We start from the raw sequence: 22,649 nt of genomic DNA on the forward strand, positions 1-22,649 counted from the left end.
GAAGAACTTATTCCTGTATCAAAATGTGGTAGATTTAGTCAGGAATGGCTTTGCAGAAGAAAACTACTTTAGACAAAATCTTGAAGGAGAAAAACACATATATTGGGTTGATGGAGAGAATGAAGGTGGTGGTGAGACGTCATCCTCTTTATTTTTATTCTTGTATAAAAATGCCATTGATCATCAGAACATCTCTCCCTATTTGGGGGATTTATTGTTGCTTTGATGATCTAAATGAACTATAAATAGACTGAGAACAGGTGACTCTTACCTAAGGGAAAATGTCAAAATGAGAACCCGGAGACCATGGCTGGGGCTACAGCAGAGCAGAATGTTCTCTATGAGTTTTTTAATGAGGCATGCTCATTGTTGATGCCTCAAGATACTCCTGAAAATGTCTCAACCTGGAAACACATATGCAAATAACCTAATATCATGTAACTGCTCCTTCCCTGTTTGAAAACCTTCAGTAATTCCTCAGTACACATAGTGTAACCTAATCTACCAATTCAGGTGTTCTTTAATCTAACTCCAACTGCCTAACTTCATCCCCACTGGTCTTTGGCATAAGGAGACCTGAATTGGTGTGGCCTGATGTGGGGTCTGTAGGGCTACAGACTGGAGTGAACTGTTCTTGTCCAAGGCTTGAGATGCCCCCCACCCCCACCCCATCAATCGCAAGTATAAGCAGAGCCTTAAACCATGCATGAAAATTGGGAGATGGATCAAAAATTCCAGAAAAGGTATTTGAAAGGACCTTGAAGCTTAAGTGGGCCAAAAGCAGGTATTAACACTGTGCTATGACTCTTTGACATCAAGTCAAGAGATATGAGTAAGTAAGCCAGTTGAGAACATTGAGATTCAGACAGCAAAATATCCAGGGCAACTAGCTGTGGCATTCACTGATGGGGTTAATTTGATTGTGTTTTCTACGCTGGTCTTGGTACAGTCCCCTCCCTCCCCTGTACTTCGTGGTCCTGGCAGAAAGCCCTGAACTTTTCCAGGGTACTCTGGAGATACTAGGCAGGTCTCTGTGGCACATACTGGTCCATGCCCTTATCAGTATACTAGATTTTGGACACAACAAGAGCCTAAAACATTTTCTACTGTACTTTTTCCATCTCCAGTTGCAGAGTTTCAGGCAGAAATATGCATGAGGGTGGGAGGAGGATGTGGTGGTCCAGCCCATCAGGAAGGGGATTGTATGGACTTGGCAGTGGAGGCAGAAGCCATATGAAGGAGGGCTTCTGAGGCTATGACTGGTCCCCAAGTAGTAGTTTTCCAGGTTAGAAGAAGAGGGCCATAGTGTAGCCCAATTCACATGTCATCCCTGATTCTTGGGGCCAGGTGGCATAAGTCATTAGAAAGTTTCTTGAAAAATCTCTGAGTACCCTATAGCTCCATCTGGTTCTTGTGGGATGTTAGGTGTTAGAGATGCACTAGGGCCTTGCTATGTATAGTGTAGCCACAGACCAGTAATAATGGAATAACCTGGGAGCTTATTAGAAATACAGGATCTCAGTCCTCCTGGATTAAATCTAAATATTAACAAGGTTTACATGCACATTAAGGTTTGAAAAGCACTTGTCTAGGGCTTGGAGATACAGCCATGAATGGAAGCCATATCTTGGGGGGTTCAGGGCAAAGAAACATAATGGATCACTGCAGGTAAATTGTGGACCAGTTCTGTTGCTTTAACAGAGTTTTCTCTTCAGAACTCACTGGGGATTATCAATGGATGAAACTGATATGATGAACAGCTAATGAGAAACTTTAGAATGCTATCAGGCGGTCACCACTTAAACCCATTGATCAATCTTCGCATCACTAAAAGTAAAACAGCCAGACACTGTGGGCCTTCTGAGGCATGACAAAGCCTATGGCATCACCCGTGAGGTGTTATTGCTTAAAAAGAAGTAAAGCTAAATCTAATCAAGCCTCTGGAAATAAAGGAGATAGGGAAACATATTGAATGGCTCTGTAAGAAGCCAAACAGACAAATCTAGAGTGTTGGGAAGCCTCGAGGAAACAGAATTTTTACTGCAAGAAATCAGTGACATAAAAAAGAAAAGTGCTCTAGGGGGGAGAATAAATTATACTGAAACAGGTTTGAAAGACAAACAACCAAATGTAATCTGTAAATCCAGTTTAAGTCTTGAATTAGACAACTGTCAAGAGCCATTTCTGAGACAATTGGGGAAAATTGATTATGGACTGGGTATTAAGTGGTGCCAAAAATCTATTCTTGATTATGTTGGATGTGATAATAGCATGATGGTTATATACAAACATGTCCATATTTTAAAGAAATCTATGTGGAAATTGGTAAAGGTGCAATGGTATGATATTTGAAATTTACTTTAAAATAATTCAACAAAAGGGGGAAAAGGTATAGATAAAGCAACTATGACAAAATATTTCATTATTACTGAAATTGGGCAAATGGGTAGTAAGGATTCATTGTTCTATTTCCTCTACCTGCTGTGTTTAATTTTTTTCATAAGCAAAATTTTCTTTAAAAGCATCAAAATCCAGAACTCAATTTTCATATTTGTTTAGCCATTAGACTGCAGGGAAGGAAGTAGACAGGTGGCGGTGGATATGGAGGCCTTTATTCAATGCTTTAAGAACCAGAATGAGGAATGTGGGTCTCTGTCCTCCATTGGCCCATGGGTAGGTGAGAGCTTGGGGAATGCGCGTGCGTGCGTGCGTGCGTGCGTGCATGCTGTGGGGGACTCAAATGAAAATATGTATTTAAATAAAATGATTCCACTCGTTCTTGGGAACTAGTGAGTTACAAAGCTGAGGATGAAGTTCCTAAGGACAAAGTTTGCAACAGGGAAATTCTTTCCCAAAATATCAGGTGAAGCCCAAACCAAGAAAGCAAAGAGAATAGAAACTGGATGAGGAAACAGGTGTCTCAATGCCTGGTGGGTCCCTGGAAACAAAGGAACTTAAGGAATTATCAGGGGAGGTTCATGGTCAGACCCTGGAGACAGACATGGAGAGAAGAAACACACAAGACTTGGGGATGATGAGGCCAGCCCATGGAGAATAATGTATTGCTAATCCCAGCTCTGTGGGCCAAGAGTGAGAAGATATCAATTTAACTGTTCTCAGCCTTAACTCCTAACACTACCCTTTATCACCTCTGTGCACTGGGCAAGCTGCTCTGAGCTTTCTTGTTTCTTAGATACTCAATGTGTTTTCTGGCTAGTAATTAAAGCAGTTTAACTTAAATAACTTAAAACTGATGTAGAAACAAAGAAAGAGGAAGGAGGAATAAGAAAGGTGATTGTGCTTTATTCTTAGGATTCGAGAGAACTAGGCTTCTTAGACTTCCACCAGAATCATAAATTGTCCAGAAGGAAGGACGCACAGAAATAATCCTGGAATTCTAGATTTAATCTTGCTTTTTTCTAATTCTGTCAGTTGCTGCTACATATTTTCTTTCTTTTTTTTTTTTTTTTTTTTTTTTTTTTTTTTGCTGCTACATATTTTCTGTAGCAATGGTGTGCTCAAAGTCAGAGATGCCTGTGATTTTAGAACATGTAAAGCATTGGTTATTAGGCAATCTCTGCTTTAAAAGTGCCTTTGACATTTCAATAGAAGCAGCTCATAAAAAGTAAGAATTTTAGTTCTGTTTGTATTTTTTAATATATAAGCATTTTAAAAATCAAACAACGGTATATTATCTTACACAGTTTCTGAGAGTCAGGAATCTGGGAGCAGCTCGGCTGGGTGGTTCTGGCTCAAGATCTATCATGAGGTGGTGATCAAGCCATCAGCCAGTTCACAGTCACCTGAAGGCTAGAGGTTCTCTTTCCAAGTTCAGTCACGTGGTTGTTCCACAAACTGTTGGATGGAGGGCTCAGTTACTTGCCATGTGAATCTCTCCATAGGAATGTCTGAATACCCTCACGAAATGACAGTTGGCATCCCCTAGGAGGAGTGACACACAGAGAGGGGAGAAGAGAGAGAGAGGGAGAGTGCAAAACAGAAGTCTCAGCATCTTTTATAACCTAATTCTGAAAGTGATAGACCATCCCTTCTGCTGTATTCTATTGGTCACACAAACCAATCTCGGTGCAGTGTGGGAGGGAACTACACCGGGATGTGAATATCAGGATGTGAAATAATTGGAGCCATCACGGAGGCTACTATCATTTATGGGTAGTTTTCAAAGCTGAAAGAAAAACTCGAGAAACTGATGGACTTCTTCATTTATGACAAAGCTATATGCAGTGTGGTAGGGACAGGACAGTCTTTTTAATAAACGACTCTGGGCCAATAGGCTATCCAAATTAAGGGAGACAGAAAGGAAGAAACGTACCCTTACCTCACACAAAACAAGTTACTTCCAGGTGGATTATAATAGTAAATGTTAAAAATAAAACAATAAACCTTCCAGGAGATAATATAGAAAAATAGCTTCATGACCTTGGAATAGACAAAAATATCTTAAACAGAACAAAAAGCACTATCCATAAATTGGACTACATTAAAATGTAATACTTCTACATTGTTAAAAGAGTAAAAAAAAAAAATCTACACACCAGAGAAAATATTTTTCAACAGCTATAGATTGTAAAGAATTTATACCCAGAGTATATTTTTAAAACAAGAAGAAACAAGGCCTGGCTGCTGTGGCTCAGCGGATTGAGCATTGGCTTGCGAGCCAAGTGTCTCTGGTTCGATTTCCAGTCAGGGCACATGCCTGGGTTGTACGTCAGGTCCCCAGTTGGGGGTGCGAGTGAGAGGCAACCACACAGTGATGTTTCTCTCCCTCTCTTTCTCCTTTCCCCTCTCTCTAAAAATAAAATAACCAACAAATAAATAAATATTTTTTTTAAAAAAGAAGAAACAAGGAAGGAAAGAATGAGAGAGAAGACAAAGAAGAAGGCAGGAAAGAGGGATAGAAAGAAAGAGAGAAAGAGAGAGAAATAAATTCTACAAATCCCTAAGAAAGAAACCAGCCAAAGGCAAATGGACCACTAAACTTGGACAAGCATTTCCAAAAAGTGGACATCCAAATAATCAATGAAAATAAAAATTTACTCAGAAGCAAAGAAACACTTGTTCTTAATGCATCTTAAGACAAAAGGCTTGTGAGAGTAATACAAATGAGAGGATATAACTTGTATGTGTATTCTCTCAGAATGTCCAATCAGTTTTACAGGAGAGCTTCAAGTGTTCTGTATATCTCTTATAAAAAGTAGTTTTCGTTTTAGAATCTTTAATGATTCTAGTTTCTCCACAATAAAAGAAATCTTTTTCTGTTGTTGTTTTTCCTGGCTGCTCTAGTTTATTTCCGACGTTTTGCCTTTCTAGTTGAATTAACTGGGTCCTTATTTCAGCTGTTCAGCTGTGTCACTCAGTAGAAATTCACCAAGTATCCACCAGCCTACAGAACCTGAACTGAAGCTAAATGTCTGTGGTTTAAAAAATAGAAGCAATAAGATTGGGCAGATTAGGAGGGAAAGAAAAATCCAAGGGAAAGAAAGAAAAAGTCTGAGAGTGGAATTCGCCTACTTGGAATCTGGGAGAAAGTTCCAGTGAGTCACAAGCTGGCCGGGTTGCCCCAGGCAAATGCAAAATGGATCCTCAGCCAGGATCAACCCACCATCCCCACCCGCTCCGTGAGGGAAGACTGCTCTCGGAAAGGAAGACAGCCTATCCCTAACATTCCCGACACAGATTTTCATGATATAGGTAGACATCTATCCCCAACCACTTGACAAAGCTCCCCTGTTGTCTCTGATAACAGGTAAACTGGCAGTCCTTAGGAAGAATTCTGCCAAAGAACAAATTTTGTTGGTATGTTCAATAACTATTTTTTAATTGAGAACATTTTTAAACGAAATTTCACATAAAAATCTGATTTCGGCTTCTTTTTAAATAAAATCAATTGACTGGCAACCCTGGGGTCACATGGCGAGAGTTGGCCCTAAATGATTCTTCCTGTCTGCTTACCCTCTACCACACCCTGCAATCCTTGGGCTGAGTGCCAGATGCCACTTTAATAGTCACCCTTCTACTTCTCTAACATTTTTCTGCTCTTATGCCTTTATTATAAAGGGAGGAAAAAAAAAAACCATTTAGACTGAGGACCACCTATTTTAAGAAAGTTGTGCGAGTCTACTTCTCTATGGAAATAAAGACTGTTGCTGTGTTTATTGTGTAAAGAATGACTGTATCTAAAGAACACAAATTAGCCCTGACTGGTGTGGTTCAGTTGGTTGGGTGTTGTTCCTCAAAGTGAAAGGTCACCAGTTCCATTCCCGGGCAGGGCACATGCCTGAACTGTGGATTCACATTGTTGTTTTTCTCCCTCCCTTCCCCTCTCTCTAAAAGTAAACAAATAAAAATATTTTTTAAATTTTTAAATAAAAAAACACAAATTAATAATTGTCATAAACAACCAAACTGAAAAACAATATAGTCATTTCAAGATTTTGTTCATACATGTGAATAAAGTCAATGGAGTTGCTGCAAAATGCAGTTATGAATTTGATGTTAGGGCATTTAAACCTCCGACAGATGGTGGGTTTGTAAAAGCACCTATTGAACATCGCAAAATATATCTTCTCTAACCATCAATTGCAAAACACTGGAACTCAGCATGTGCAAGATAAAACTGAAAAAATTAGAGGAACAGTTTGCTGGAGTCTCCAAAGAGGCCTTCAATAAATTGCACTCCTTGTTCCCACCTTTGTTCTAAAGAAGATGAGACACAAAATAAAAACTGAAGGTGGAGGCCGAGAAGTTTTCTTTCCCATTGAGAGAGGTGTACATGAAGGTCATGACTTAATAGGAGAACCAAATTAGACCTGCAGCCTGAACTCTAGGGTTCTAGTCCCCACCCCAGTCCTAGGCCTGCCAACTGACACAATGGAAGAGCAAAGGAAAACTCATGCTTCCTGCAGGCAGGGAAATTCATTCAAGAGAATGAAAGACAGCAAGAAGCCAAACAACATGTCCAGTTTAGCTTCCCCAAATTTCCAATCGGATAAGTCACTCTAGTTAGCTTTATTAATGAATATTCATGAATGATGTTAATGAGAATTCAGATGAGACCAAAGACTTCTCAGACATGGAAACTGTGCCAGGAAATGATTTGGTTTTGTGTCCTGCACAGTGTGAGCCTACACTGGTAAAACACATGAAGAGCGGTTCTGATGATGTCCTTGTAGATGGTAACAAAGCTTAATATGCCAATGTTGGAATACCTAACTCTCTAAGTCTCTTGGGAGTAGTGTTATTAATATCAAAACTGGTACCTACATTTGTAAATACAGTTGGCCCTTAAACAATGCAGAGTTAGAGGCACTGAGCCCCCCAAGCAGTTGAAAATACACATATAGCTTTGGACTCCCCGAAAACTTAACTACTACTAACCTACTGTTGACTGGAAGTCTTACCGATAAGTCAACTCTCACTAACTAGACTCACCTATGCAGGTTACTGAGGGCCACAAAGAAAGACCAAGGTCACTTATTTAGATGATTTTTTTTTTCTTTGTGCACGTGTGTTTTTAAATCCCTGGTATTTGTTGTATCTCATCTCTCTTTCAGAAATTTTATGATTATTTTAAGTTTTGATGTCAGAATTTGATGTTATGTGAAATATATAATCTACCAGTTGGCATCCTGTTTTTAATAGCCTGAATACCCATTTAGCTAAAATTTAACATGAATTTTTAAATTATTTACCTTTCTTTGGCAATACAAAGCAATTGGAAATAGACCAAACATTCCCCCCCCATCTCTTTAATTATAAATACCTCTAGATTTTTGGTTCTATAACATTTTCTGAAACTATTATCATACCCCAGGACGATTATTTTCATTGAGCTAACTTCCTGGCACTTTTAGTCCAGAGAAACTGAAGGGTAGAATCCAAACAAAACCTTGTTTACTTTTTCCACACTTCAGGAACCAGAGTAAATTTAGTCCAATGAACCCTAGGGGGAAAGAGGAAAAAAGGAAAAAAAAAAAAAAGGCTTTTCATTGTACATAATTGAAATGAGCCAAGAAGATTTTATTTACATTGGACATTTCATCCTAACTAAAAGGGCAAGACAATACCTTGATAATGATAGATTAATTATCCTTGAGAGCAGTCATTGATGAGATATGATAATCAAATGGTTGTTTGGAGGCATTTAGAGGTTAATAGAGTCAAATTCTTTGAACTGCCCAATTTTTGCAGAAGGAGTAATAAGTACATTTGGGCTTCATTTCTAGGCATCACCCTTGACAGGTGCTTTGCCTGGGTTCAAAACAGTATTTTTTTTTCCCCCTTGGGTGCTTGTGTCTTGGTTGGACTGGCTTCGGGAGAAGGGAGAGGCCAGCAGCATTGCCGTGGCCAGGCTGAGGCTGGGGGCTGCTGTCCATCTGTCCAGGCAGGCAGTGTGCCAGCCAGCCCTGCTCTGTTGGCTCTCACCCTGATGTTCCCTGTTCCCACCTGTTGGCTCCCACTGTGGAACACTGCACTGCTGTTAGGTCCCAGTTTTCTACCTCGGTGAGCGTTCAACACACTGTTTTGATGCCTTGCTTTTAGATCCGGGTTTAACAGAGCAAGGGATAGAATTGCCTTTCTAGGAAGTCAAGAAACACGGTCTCACAGAAGTTCCCACTGGGAAGTTGTTGCTACTAGTGTTGCTTTAAAACGAGGCAGGCCTTCTCCCTTCTGTGTTATGTTGGACCATATGCAATTGTTGCTCCTTAACCATTTTTTGATAATAAAAATGTTGATTTTATGAGATTCAATGGAATAGTTGAACTGTGTGGAGTACAATGGGGTGAATTAGGGCAAAGGAGAAGGCAATGGGTATTTATGTGCTAGCTAGGGCTTATAACCTTCTCCCACCTTGAATTCCCACCAGAATACAAGTCACGTAAGGGCAAGGAACATGCTTTTCTTTCTTGCAATCGTATATCTATTCCCAGCACAGGTTGTGGGGTCAGTCCCTGGTCTGGGCATGTGTGATCCCAGTTCTAGGCATGTAAAGGAAGCAACCAATCAATGTTTCTCTCTAGCATTGGTGTTTCTGTCTCTCCCTTCCTCTCTAAAAAATAACAATGGAAAAATGTCCTCAGGTGAGGATAAAAAAAAAAAAAGAAAAGGTAGGAGGAGTTCAGTAAGGATGAGGAGAAACATCTCCCAAGGCACTTTCTATGTACCAGTCACCCCAGTAAGCACTTGACTTGCATTAGTCTGTGCACTGCCACAACAGTCCCTGACTATCCTCATTTTACAGACTGAAGGCACTTACACAACGCCACTCCATGCATTTCAAGTTGGCTCTTTTTTATTCCAGAGCTCAAGCTTATAACACTTATAACTTAAGATGGAACACAAACATCATCCGTTATCCAAAAGGAACCTAAGAATAGCTAAGGAAATGCAAGACTGAAATATCAAAAGATAGGCTATCATGTATCCTTCTGGTTATAAAATGTCATTGGGTTGCAATTGTCCAGACACTCCCATGTTCTTAGTAAAAAACCCAGTCAGGGACAATTGTCCTGTCACTGGGAATAAGAAGAGTGGAGGAAGATGGGGGAAGATGCTGTCCTTAGTAAAAATCACCCTTCAGGGTGGGAGGCAAGAAATTTGGAGGAAGGTAATGATGACCCATAAGGAAAACATGGCAGGGAAGGAGGCTGCCTCCTACAGAGAACAAAAGGATCCTGGAGCCCACCTCTGGTTTACTGTGTGACCTTGGAAAAGTTACCTTCCCTCTCTCAGCCTTAGTTTCCTTCCCTGTATAAAAGGGAACTAATTGTAACTACATTGGGTAGTTACAGGATTTAAAATGAAGGCGTTTGTAAGGGACCTGGCACACATTAGGAATTTAATAAATGATTCTTCTCTCTCCTCCTAGAGATTAGAGAAAGCAAATTCACTTTGCCTAAATGCATATAAAAAGGCTTCAGACTGCTTCCTAACAATGAAGATCTTTGTCGGTGAATATGCAAACAAAAATTAAAGAGAGGTTAAGAAACCCTGGCTAGTGGTATTCCTATCTCTCCTCATGATCAGTCTCCTCACGAGAGCTGTGCACCTTAGAAACAGGCTGAGGCTCCTGCTCCAGACGCTCTGTCTCAGATGCGGGTGAACGCCCTCCTTCCCTGACTCCAGCCCATGCTGGGCACCAAAGGATCTTGGAGTGGAAAGCTCTCCCTCCTGGTGCTTCCTTTGTCATTAGCCCATGGGCCAAAACTTAAAAGGAAAGACAAGGGGGTGGGGGTGACAGGGAATGGCTGGGTTGCGGCTCAGTCTTCCTGCACGCTATGAAATTGTGCAAAAAAAAAAAAAATAGGACAATTCATAGAAATGCACAGATTTCAGAATCCAAAAGCACTCCCCTCAGAACTCAAGTCAAGATCAATAGCGTGTTGCTGTGATCGTTTTATCGACATCCTCTCCCACCAGTATAGAACTGCTCACAAGAACAACTCACTGAGACATTGAACATTCTTAGTACACACTTGGCTTTTCATTTACGAGCAGAAGAAACAATGTCAGCTATTTTTTTCCATTTGTAATTATTTGCTTTAGTCACTGTTCATCCCTGCTCATTAAAGAGCTTTCATGGACTTGCATCTTCAGTCTAACTGCCATAGAAGACTCATAGGATTTCGACAGGCTTCCGCGAGTCCTCCAGGGGTTGTGTTAAGCCCTATGCTGCTCCTGACTGTGGTCCGCTTTCCCTCTCATCTTACCCAAGGCAAACATCTCAAATGGACCATTTAACCCTGCCTCCACTTTCCTTCACTTCTGTTTGATCTCAGACTTAAAAACAATGTTTGACTCATTTAAATTGCCTAATTTAAACCGACAAAATGCAGTATGTACAACCTTAGCCCTGAAAACACCATGAGAAAGGTCTTTACTACTATGCAGCATAAAAAAGGAGAGGCAAAGTGATTCAAATGGCTGTTTGTTTACTTAGCACAGGAGGGTGTTGGGGGGGCAGGAATGGGAGATGTCATTCTGTTTCCCCTGACTTCATTCCTCTGCTCCTAAATGTTAGCACTTGCCCTGTGGGCAAGTGGGCTGATTATTTCTGTTGGGAGACTGCCTGACTGTTCATTTGGCCAACTCTTCACTTTTTAAAAAATTTATAACTAAATATCTTTAGGTTTCAACCTGACTTTAGCTCTGAGGATGGCTGGTTGGCCTGGGACCCACAGGCCTTTGCATGCCGAGGGAAGGAGAAGCCAAGGTTGATATACAGATATCAGGTAAGTCTGCTGGTGCCCTTCTGGATTAGACCAACACAAGCCAATTTACTTCCTAAAGCTTGTGTTTTCTCCACCCCACTCATCTTCTTAACACCATGCTTGTGGGATACCTGGAGGGGTTGCATGCTATGAAAGTGGTTTTTAATTCACAGAAAGAATTCAAGATACCAGCAGCCATACTGACTTTGCTTTTCTAAGGTGTCCAAACCTGGTTTGGGGAAAACAACCTATGGAATGTCAAGTCATTCCACCATCACCAGTTGAGACCTTGACTAAATAGTGTTGGTTTGGCCAAGCAGCAAGAATATATCAAATATTGGCTAAGCAAATGGCTTTCATCTTTCACTATGCATGTGACTCACCTGGAGGTAGTTGAAAATCACACAGTTATCCAAGTTATGCCTCAGACGTTGTGACTCAAAGGAGCTAGGCATAAGTCTTTTTTTTTACAAGTTCTTCAGGGGATTAAAATGAGCAGCCAGGGTCTAAAACTCATGGGCAAGGTTCTCTTCTTTCTCAGAAAGATCCAGAACTAATTAGTTTAGAAGGATCTATAAAACAGATTTGTTGTTTGGTGATCTCTAACTACTGAAACTAGAGCTATGTGATTGTGCCTTATGTAAAGAATTCTCTCATTAACACTGTGTGAACACTCTAGAACTCAGTCTCCTCAACTATAAAATAGAAACTTAGTTTATATGATTTCAAAAGTACCTCCAAGTTCTAACATTCTAACATAGGATGATTCTTAACTTGTTTATTCTTCAAATTTCTGAAAAGAATTATAGCTGGAGGAAGTAAATAAGAATTTTTTAAAAATGTTGAATAGATAGAGAGAAAGGAACGAAGGGAGAGAGAGAGAGAGAGAGAGAGCAGGACTCATAGAGCCAAATCTTAAAGCTGACTTCCTCAAAGTGCTAGCTACATGGCAGGCTGAAGAACACAGACATAATGAAGGTCAACTTCTTGTGACATTGGGCTGATTATTTAATTTCTCTGCCTCAATTTTTTTTTTTTAATTTAAGATTTCATTTCTTTATTTTTAGAGAGAGGAGAGGGAGGGAGAAACAGAGAGAGAGAAGCATCATGTGAGAGAGAAACATCAATCAGCTCCCTCTCACATGTGCCCCAACCAGGAATTGAACTGGCACCCCCTCACCTCGCAGGATGATGCCCAAGGACCTGAGCTACACTGGTAAGGGCTCTGCCTCAGTTTTTCATCTATAAAATGGGCCAATATTAGTACAGGTGTCATAGAACTATTGAGCAAATTAAATGAGTTAATTCATGTAAAGGACTTTGAACACTACTTGGCTATAGCAAGTGCCCAACAAATATTATCTCTTATTATTATTATTATGATGCCTAGACTTTTTCCTCTGACCAAGTTCATTGAACTACAACTGAGAACCCCTCCCTATGTTCAGGTTCTGCTGTCTCATTAGCTGAATAAAACTCCTATCAAGGAGAAAAAGCTCAACTGGATTGTGAAGGTATGTCTGCTGCTGGAAACGTATCAGAAAATATTACTTTAAAAAAAGAGCAAAATCTAGATGTTTGAGAGTGGTCATGCCACCTCATAGGATAAGAAGGGCTTCCATACACTGCTTGTTCAGGAGGGAGAAGAACTTAGGGTCTCCCATTAGAACACTGTTCTGAGATTTTGATTTTGTTCTTAGAAGTAATACCAGGCTCCCCTTTCCTCAGAAGAGAATCAAGCATTCTCTCTGAACTCACTTAGACTAGGGTCATCCCAGCTCAGCCACATACACACTTACTGCTTCCAGCATACTATGAGAGACACAGTGAATGATGTGCGGATTTGGATCCCTCAAACTAGATCATATTCTCTAATACAGTGCATACCCTGGCTCTGCCACTACCCAACTTTATCCTGTCCAGGATTGTAATTGTAAAAGAGTCATCATGACCCTGAAAGAGAATAACTGTTTATAGGAGCATGACTTAAATTTTCTCCTGCCACATCTACTATAGCCTTGGGTTGTTCTTGAACAACCAGAGAAAATAGGCCCAACGCTTTGGGGAGTAAGCGCTACTTCAAGTGAGTCAAAATAGGACACTTTTATAAAATGATTTTATTCATTTATTTTTATAGAGAAGGAAAGGGAGTGAGAAAGAGAGGGAGAGAAACATTGATGTACCAGAGAAAAATTGTTTAGTTGTCTCTCACAAGCACCCAACTGGGGGACTGGCCCGCAACCCAGGCACATGCCCTGACTGAGAATCAAACCCGTAACCTTTCAGTTTACAGGCTGGTGCTCAGTCCACTGAGCCACACCAGCCAGGGCATGACACTTTTTGATTCATGCAGGAGACAAAGTAAGAGGCAATGATTGGATTTCTCCATTTATATCGTGGCGAAATTCTCTCCGCTAGCTTTCCTATTGCCTTTCAAATTTGAATTGACATAGAAGCCTTTGATTTAGTGCAAGAAGCTACATGAGGGGGTAGAGTGTCAGAAGTCCTAGCTGGGATTGAGGACACTTCATTTCTATTCTTGCCTCTGCTTTAGCCACACCACCATGCAAAGGATGATGAACTTTAGTTTTCTCTTGTCTAGGGAAGCTCTTTATCTGCCCTTCAAGTCTAAATGATATCTTTGCTGGGTAGAGCAATCTTGGCTGTAGGTCCCTGCTATTCATAATTCTTGCCAATTCCTTCTAGCCTGCAAAGTTTCTTTTCCTCACTTGGCAGAGAGTGTGTGAGCTCAGGCACTTCCTCTTAGAAGGACACTAATCCTATCAGATTAGGACCCCACCCTTATGACCTCATTTAACCTTAATGATTTCCTTACTCTAAATAGAGTCACACTGGGGGTTAGGGCTTTCACATACGAATGGGGGCAGGGCACGATTTAGTCCATAGTGGTGGCCTAGCATATAGTTTATCTTGGAAAAAGTTCCATGTGCATTGGAGATAATATATTTCTCTTATTCTTAGGTGTAGTGCTTTATAGATGTCTATTAGGTCTAGCTGGTTTATAGTGGTGTTTATGTCTTCTATTTCCTTGTGATATTCTGTGGTGTATTTACTTCCAATCTCAGCTTTTGAAGAATACTTTGACTTTGCAAAGCATACGATAGTTTAACTTCTAAGGATTGTATCTATGAAGCATAATTGTAGTAACAACATTCCTGTGAAGTAGATAAATAACAATATTAGTATTATACTTTTTTTAAATGGACAAGTAGAGCAATTAACTTATATACCCGGGATCACAGTGAATGTGTGGCTGAGCAGGGACAGTGGTCAAGTCTTTTGACTGCGCCCAGTATTACCTTCTTATAGACCAGTTACAAGGTTGCATATGGGCACAGTGTGTGTGTGTGTGTGTGTGTGTGAGAGAGAGAGAGAGAGAGAGAGAGAGAGAGAGAGAAGTGCACTGGGCAATTGTGATGTTAAATTTCTGTGTATCCTGGAGCCACAGTCAGGTTTAATCATTCTTGGAATTCTCGTACATGAACAGGCTGTAGTTTCAGACTCATTATTTACTCAACATTCTCCTTTCCCTCTTGCCTAAGGGAGAAAGCTGCTTTCTCTGGAACCAGTAGAGACCCCCTTCCTTATCTTTCCTAACTGAAAGCCCACAGGCATGCCTGCACCTTCTCAAGACTGCATTATGAACGTGAATTGGGGTATCATGCTGACCATTAATAAGGCAGACAAGATGCACATAGCTTCTCCCTCCTAAGTCTGCTGCCTTCCCTCATTCTTACCAGACTGTCAACATAGTAAGCACTCAATCAATATTCATTGATTTGGTTTTGTTATGAGGCCAGACTAAGTTGTACCCTAGTTAATGAACTAGTGACTTCAGTGAAAGGTGGGGCTGACAGTTACTCAGACAGATTCCTGGAGTCTTTTTCTAAAAAGAATGATAGAGGAAGACAGAGAGAGAGGACAAGAAGCAGCATAGGGTCACAGCAACAGTGGGACATCTAGACTCTAGTCCTGCCACTGAGGTTTGTCACCTCTTAGAGGAGCCACAGCGTATGTCTCCTTGACTGTTATGTGTGGGTGCTCAATCTAACAGACTTTAGGAGTTATACCTGCCTTAACATTTTTCTCTGTGAAATACTTCATTACTTTGCTTACTTGCTTTTATACTCATGTTCTGATTCAACAGATATTTATAGAGCACCTACTGAGTGCCAGGCACCAAAGTAGAATTGGGTGAAAGATGGGGGTGGGGATGCAGAGATGTATACTGAACCACGAGCCCTTGAACCGATCTAGCTAGGTGGAGAAAGAGAAGGGGAGAGATCCACGTGGAAAACAAATACTGGACAGGGTTAGATCACTAGCTCTTGGAGTAGCTCCCACATACATCCTATCTAGATTGTGTTTGCCTCATGGACCTGGGAAACTGAGGTAAGGCCAAGAGAAAGCTGGGAGGGGGAAGGGCTCAGTGGGAATCTCTTGAGCATTCAATTATATTTGAGTAGATCATAGATCATCTCACTTGCCCACTGAAGACATGAGCAAAGAATGGATGTGGTGACTGTGTGTGTAGGTATTTCGGGGTTAGTAAAGAACCCACATGGAGGTGTTTGTGCTATAGGCTATGCCCACTGAGTAAGCTACTAGTGTTTTCTAAAAAGGGTTGCTCCAAAGAACAGTTGTTTCTCAAAAAGCAATAGAATTCAGGTTGGCCTTGGAGGATGGGCCATGGGTCTTCCAGGACCATCCCCCTGGGACAGTCTCACTGAGGTCTGACCTGCAACTGAGCACATGGCATCACCTTGGCTCAGCTCAGCTCCACGCCTGCTGATCACAGAGCCCACAAGCCAAACGAGCTCATGCAAATGTCTAACAGACCTTGCAACTTAGAAAAGAATATTAAAAAATCTCAGTTCATGCATCTCTTGTGCAGCCATAACAGTCTCACTGCCATGAGCAAGAGCAGGCAACAGCATCCAATAATATGTTCACTTTGCCTCTCTTCATGTTGGGCCAGAGAGATGCAATGTGGAAATCTCACCTACATCTGTGCACAAAACCAAAAAGAGATGCAACATGGGTGTAATTGAAATTCCACTGTGGTAGTAAAAATAACAACAGCAACACAACCCAAATGATCGCTTACTAGGCACTGGGTTAAGCATTTTGTGTACATTATCTTACTTTGCTCTGGATTCTGTGAGGTACTTATCATTGTTCCCATTTTTAGTGATGGGGAAAGTGGGGTGTGGAGAATTTAAGCAAATAACACAATAATTAAAATCTAGACAGAGTAATGCCTAAAGACACATTCTTATCCATTACCCCGTATTGCACTTCTAATGGCCCTGTTTTACCATAAGAGAAAATTAAGCAAAAGAACACACTCATGGCAACATCTTCCTCTTCCTATGGCTAGAGTTTTTATTTGAGTTTGTGTGTTTCTGAAGCATTGCCATTGGGTGAGCGTTTTTAATATTGTAAGTTGCCGCAAATCTTTGATGAAGTAGGCACATTATAAAGCATAATTAAGTAAAAAGGCAACAGAACACACACAGAGATCCTGGAAATTGACTCCGTCCTCCGTCTGCCTTTGGGGTGGGGGCTGGGGTGTTGTCTTCATGGCTGCCAGACAGAAGGTTGTTTGAACTTGGCTGGTTAGAGAGCCAGAAGAGCGAACTTGAAGAGAAAGATAAACATACTACAACTGCTCAAAGCTTCAGGTGTTATGATTGCTAATTGAGAAAGGCTCTAAATGATACCTGCTGGTGTGTAGGAATTTCACTCCCGGGGATTTGTGGCTCAGGTAACTCTGGGACTGTGTTCCTTCAGATTCCCCCTTAAAGAAAATTAAAAGCAATTGTGATGTCCTAGTCAATCAGGAGCAGGTATGGCTCAGAGTAACCCAGGGAAGCTAACTCACTTTTATCTCTGAACATCGCCAGGTGGACTCTTCATATATGCACAATCTCTCTCACACACAAACATCACACACATACTCTCAAGACACACCACATACAACCCATGTCTCACACCCACAGTCACATACACATGCTCTCAGATATACACACACACACGCTGTCTATACACAATGGCTCTCCAACAAATCCACACACTAGCTCACGTAACACTCAACACGCTCATATGCACACATGCACACACACCTTTCTATACACGCACACACATGCTCTCCTCATAGCCTCTCTCTCTCTCTCACCTGCACAACATATTTCTGGCAAAACTGCTGTAGCTGTACTAACCTGCCCTAATTTCTTTCAGGACCCAATCTGCATTTTCCCAGGCCCAGGCTCATTTAGCTGCCCTGCTGCCATCACCTTTCCCTCAGAGTCTGTTCACATGGCCCTGACTCCAGACCCCAGGTACGTGTGGGACTAGAGGTGGCTAAAGGCATCAGTCAGTGTGCTGAGTAAGTGGAGGTCAGGGTGAAAGGCAGGAGCCCCCAGCTGCCCCCTGACAGGTACCACCCAGCTTCTTTGCCTCTTTCTGGCTTCTTCCTCTTCTGGAGACAGCTTGGTGTGATGGGCAGGGCTTTAAAGCCTGGACCAAGTCACAGTTCTGGAACCTTGGGTGAGCTGTATATGCTTCTGAGTCTCGATTTCCTCTGCTGGAAAATGGGGCTGTGGAGGGCATCAGCTCCTATGCTTGGTAGGCACATGGCTTCCCAATGGAGGTGATTCTCAGTGATTTTTTAAAATGATAAGTTGTAAAATTCCTCTCTATTCACTCCCGACTCATATTGGCAAACTCTCCTGCCAAATGAGTCAGCTTTGTGTCAATATTGCTCCAAAAATTTTTTTTTAAAGAGGCACCAATACACTACACAGATTGCCATCGCAAGAAAGCACCTTTGTGCTATTTCTAATAAATGAATGCATGAGGGAAAAATGTTTGAAAAACCTTTGTTTTGATGTGTAAGAAGTTCAAGAGCGAGTTTACATTGTGAGTGACAGAGCAGCCGTCTCCGTGAGTGATTTTGAAGACCCAGAAACCATGTCCTCTCTCCCCACGAGTCTGCTCACTTCTTTCTGGAAGTACTTAACGGTGCTGATTAAGTACTAACTTTGATAAGAAAAACCCAAAGCACCACAGTTCCTCAGGAGAGGAAACAGCAAAGAGAGGAGTTCTGTGGATACTGAGTATAAAATATCTCTTTTCACCATTTTGCTGAACATGGTCCCATTCAATGGTGGAGATGGCTGTAAATACTGTGTCCTGAACCCCTATTATGTTTCAGGCACCATTTGGTATCTAATATGCTCTGTCTTTCTTCTCCCTTATAGCACTTATCACAATAGTAGTGATGTCATTGTTGTTATAATCAATTTAATGTGTCTCTTACTAGAAGACGAGCTCCTACTATGGGCCAAGTCTGTGCTGTTGACTATTGTGTCGCCTGCGTCTAGCACAGTGTCTGGAATATGGCCATGCATAGTAAATGCTCATTGAATGAATGAATGAGCTACAGCCCTTGCAGCAAAGTTGCAAGTCAAGCAATATTATCTCTATTTTTCAGATAAGGACATGGATGCTTAGAAAAGTTAAATGGCCTTCCATCGAGATATAACTTTGTGGTGCTGGGAACCAAAGCCCAGTCTGTTGATACATTTGTTCTCTCAACTACTGAAGTGAGTGGCTATTCCAGTGAGTGGCTATTCCAGTGAGTGGCGCCATCAGTTAGTTGCCTTAATTGGGTTGTGTAAACCCTGAAGGTACTTGCTTCATACACATATTTCTGGGGTTCAGTCCCTTAGCGAGTCCTTAGTTTCCCCGATAGGTTGCTTCTTTTCCTTTTAGCTCCTCATTCATTTACTTTCTTCTAGCTTACTTTGTGTTGCCTTTGCTTAGTCAGTCCCTTTTATTTTTGCTCTGAGCAGAGGCCCATCTCAAGACAACCCCCCCAGTCCTACCTCTTTGTCCCTTCCTCTGCCCCAGGAATCCCAGCCAAGAAGCCAGGAAAAATATCATCAGGGCTGTGCCATATAATTAACAGCCACCCTGACTGCTCTAACTAGAGCCAACAGTAACCTCTGTGTTGCCAAGCCAAGTCCAATGGGCACTCCAGTGTTCTCACCCTACTTGGACTCCATCTGCATTCACCCCTAGTATCAACTTCTACTGAAAAGCACTTGTGTTCCCACTCCTACCCCATCTCCTGTGCAGCCTCTTCTTCCCAAATGGTGGTGTTCCAGGTTCTCACTGCACCCTATGTGTTCTCCCTGGGGTACTGCATCTACTCCTCCGTGGCTTCAATATCATCTTTATCCAGAGGTTCTCAATGTTAGTGGGCAGAAGGACCATCTGAGGGGGCCTGGTTGCCAATTTGTCAGGTTAAGAGAGAGGGCTACATTCACATGATTTAGGGCAGGTTGTTCTTTGTTCTCAGACCACAGGATGAAACAATCTGAGCTACAGGCTAATATTTCCCAACACTAGGCCCTTCTAAGCTCCAGACTGTGTAGTTGGCTTGACATCTCTCTGGTTGTAGCAGTCAGAGCAATGTGCCACCAGATCCCCTTTCTGTCCCAGCTGCAGGGAGTGCTGTTCACATGGAGCCTTCAGTTGTCAGCCTCTTCCAGAATTGCCTGGGCTGAAGAGAACCTCCTCCTCCAAGGGCACATCACTTCTTAGGGTAGCCCATGTCCAATCACTGATCAGCGTGAGAGTATAAAGGCTCCACCATCTCGGCCTAGCTTGAAATAGCTCTGAAAGGCCGTTCTAGCTCTGGGCCTCCCCAGGAGGTGAGCTGATGTGCTGGTTATCTAACTCTGTCTAACAAACCACCTCAAAACATAATGGCTTAAAACAACGACAGCATTTACTTTGCTCATGAATCTGCAGTCTGGACTGGGCTCCAGGTGGGAGAAGGAGCAAGGAGATAGCTCATCTCTGCTCCACTCAGGGTATGCTGGGGATTCTTGAAGTTTGGGGCTGGATGCATTTACAAGCTTGTCTGGCACCTGGACTGGGCACACTCAAGGTGCTGGTGGCTGGAACTGCTGGGCTCCTTGGGCATCTCTCTGTATCTCTGTGTGGTCTCCCTCCACATGCCCTCTCCAGCATGGAAGCTTCAGGACAGCCAGACTTCTTCCTTGTAGAATCAGGACTCCTAAAGTGTGTATCCCAAGAGAGAAAACCAGGCAGGAGCCATATTGCCTTTTACAACCTAGCCTCATAAGTCATGCAGCATCACTCTGGTCAAGCAATTACAAAAGTCCACCCAAGTTCAAGAGGATGGAGCATAGACCCTACCTCTCTGTGAAAGAGTTTCAATGTCACACTGAAGAAAGTGTATAGGATGACACACAAGTTGGTGTGGCTATCATTGCAAAATATAATCTGCCACAGTCGAGCCCATCATTAGGCCTGCCCAGCAGCTAGATCTCTCCCTCTGCCCACTCCTGTCGCCTTCCCCCTCCTCTCGGCAGGCGTCGCCCTCAAGAAGCACACCTTAAGAAATATTCTGCTCCCTAAACTGTCTCAGAGCCTACTTTCCAGCAACTCAACCTGTAAGACTATGTCTCCAAAACCAACATGTTCAAAGAAAGTCATCACCCGCCCCTCCACCCACCCTGTCCCACCCCAGCTTCTCCTCTTCTTCATGCCTTATCTCACTGAGTGGCACTCTCCACATCCTGTCCCTCCCAGACATCTTTCACATGTGTCCATTTCTCTTCTTCCCTCATCCAGACTACCACCATCTTTCACCCTGATCTGCTCAGTGGCCCCATAGCCCATCTTCCGTGCCCACGCCTGGCTCCCTGCAGCCCCAGCTCCACTTGTTGCCAGATGATCTTTCTGAGTCTCATATTGAATTTTTTCCTCCCCCCTTGCCCACATGATAAAGTCCAGACTTATTAACGTGGCCCACAGACCCTTTGTGACAAGACCTTGCATTCTTTGAAATCCTCGTATCTCACCCCTGCCTGTCACGCTCACTCTCTGAGTGTCTTTCGGCTCTTCTGTTAAGACCATGGTAAATCTCTCTGCCCCTTCAGGGATGTTCCCGCTGGGTGAACAGCACTGTTTTTCTCCCACAAGAGAACTACTTATCCTTTGGTCTTGGTTCAAATTTCAATTCCTTCAGCAAGCCTCTCCCCGACCCCTAGACTGGATGAGAGGCTCGGACCTGCGCTCCTACAGCCCCTCCCACCTCAGCACAGCCACTCTGCATGGAAATCACAAGTGTGACAGCTTTCCCTGGAGGCTGGAAGTTCCACCAGGGCAGTGACCATGTCATTGTGTTCACCAATGTAGCCACGGCACTCAGCCCAGTGGTTGGCACACAGTGGCCATGCAAACAGACTGCTGAGTGCAGCAGGTCAGGGTGTGCACTGACCAATTCCAAGGTGCCCCGACTGCATAGGCTGCACTGTGGGCACAACCCTGAGAACAGCGATTTTCAACCAGTGTGCTGCAACAATTTTTAGAACATGCAATACCTGACTATTTAGTCAGTGCCAATGGCCTCTTTCCCCTTAGACTGTCAAATAAGAAAATCACAGCAGCCAACACAACAATAACCATCTGGTGTGAATGAATCAAAATTATACCTATTTTTTGTTTGATTGGCAAAAAATATATTTTTTGGTGTGGTGTAGAATTTTAGTAATGAGTAATTAGTTTATGTGTGCCATGAGATGAAAAGGGTTGAAAATTGCTGCCCTAGAATTATGCAGTGCCTACTGTAAACGCACAAAGTGGCCTGGCCAAAGTTCTAATTGCGTGCTTATTGTTGATGCTCTCTGTTAATAACAAATTAATGTTTGGCAATAAGAAAATAATTTTATTTCAGTAGCGTCTTTTGAAGACCAGAGAATTCAACGTTTGCAACTAGAAAAAGAATGCAAACACCAAAGTAATGGTTCTCATCCTGGATGCACATTAGCATCCCCTGGGGAGTTCTGGAAAAATACTGATGCCTGGGCCTCACCACAAGCTGCTTAAACAGACTCTCAGGGGTGGGGCCCAGCAGTGGGATTTTTCACATCTCCCCAGGTGTCTCTAACATGCAGCTAAGGTTCAGAGCCTCTGGCCTAAATGGCACCCAAGCACATCCAAGGAGCTTAAGAAACCCACCTAGCAATCATTAACCTTACTCTTAAACACCTAGTCCAAGAGCCATGGAGCTGAGCACCCAAGATGCAGACTATCCTCTCCTAGCACATGCTCTTCTGCTCGTAGACTCCTTGTGTTCCTGGGCAACTGAACCACGCTGGCTTCCTTCACTTACACATTGCTGACCCGCTTGATGTGCATTTGTTTTGTCTCCCCAATTGGATTTAAATTGGACGGAAGTGACAGTGTCTTCTCCTTTCTTTGTATTTCAGAAAACCCTTGGCATGTTCAAGGGCACAACAGGTTGGTAGAATGTTTCGTTTTGCATGAATTTTCGAAGTTCTTTTCAAATTTTACTAT

The 22,649-nt window shown here is 42.4% G+C and overlaps 1 protein-coding gene across 11 annotated transcripts in view; it reads left to right on the forward strand.

Moving 5' to 3' along the window:
- The window catches only part of LOC150004149 (uncharacterized), an 80,842-nt gene that overhangs the window by 8,768 nt on the left and 49,425 nt on the right, over window positions 1-22,649 (forward strand). For all 11 annotated transcript variants that reach the window (XR_016512368.1, XR_016512369.1, XR_016512370.1 and 8 more), the window contains exons 2-3: window positions 17,493-17,593; window positions 22,562-22,592. Coding sequence is in view for 7 of the 11 variants with exons in the window: in XM_090283500.1 (XP_090139626.1) it covers window positions 17,493-17,593; window positions 22,562-22,592 (132 nt within the window). In the remaining 4 variants the exon portion in view is untranslated. The remainder of the gene's footprint in view (window positions 1-17,492; window positions 17,594-22,561; window positions 22,593-22,649) is intronic.

Source organism: Furipterus horrens, unplaced genomic scaffold, assembly GCF_987537825.1.
Source record: "Furipterus horrens unplaced genomic scaffold, mFurHor1.1.pri manual_scaffold_7, whole genome shotgun sequence".
Lineage (NCBI taxonomy): Eukaryota > Metazoa > Chordata > Mammalia > Chiroptera > Furipteridae > Furipterus > Furipterus horrens.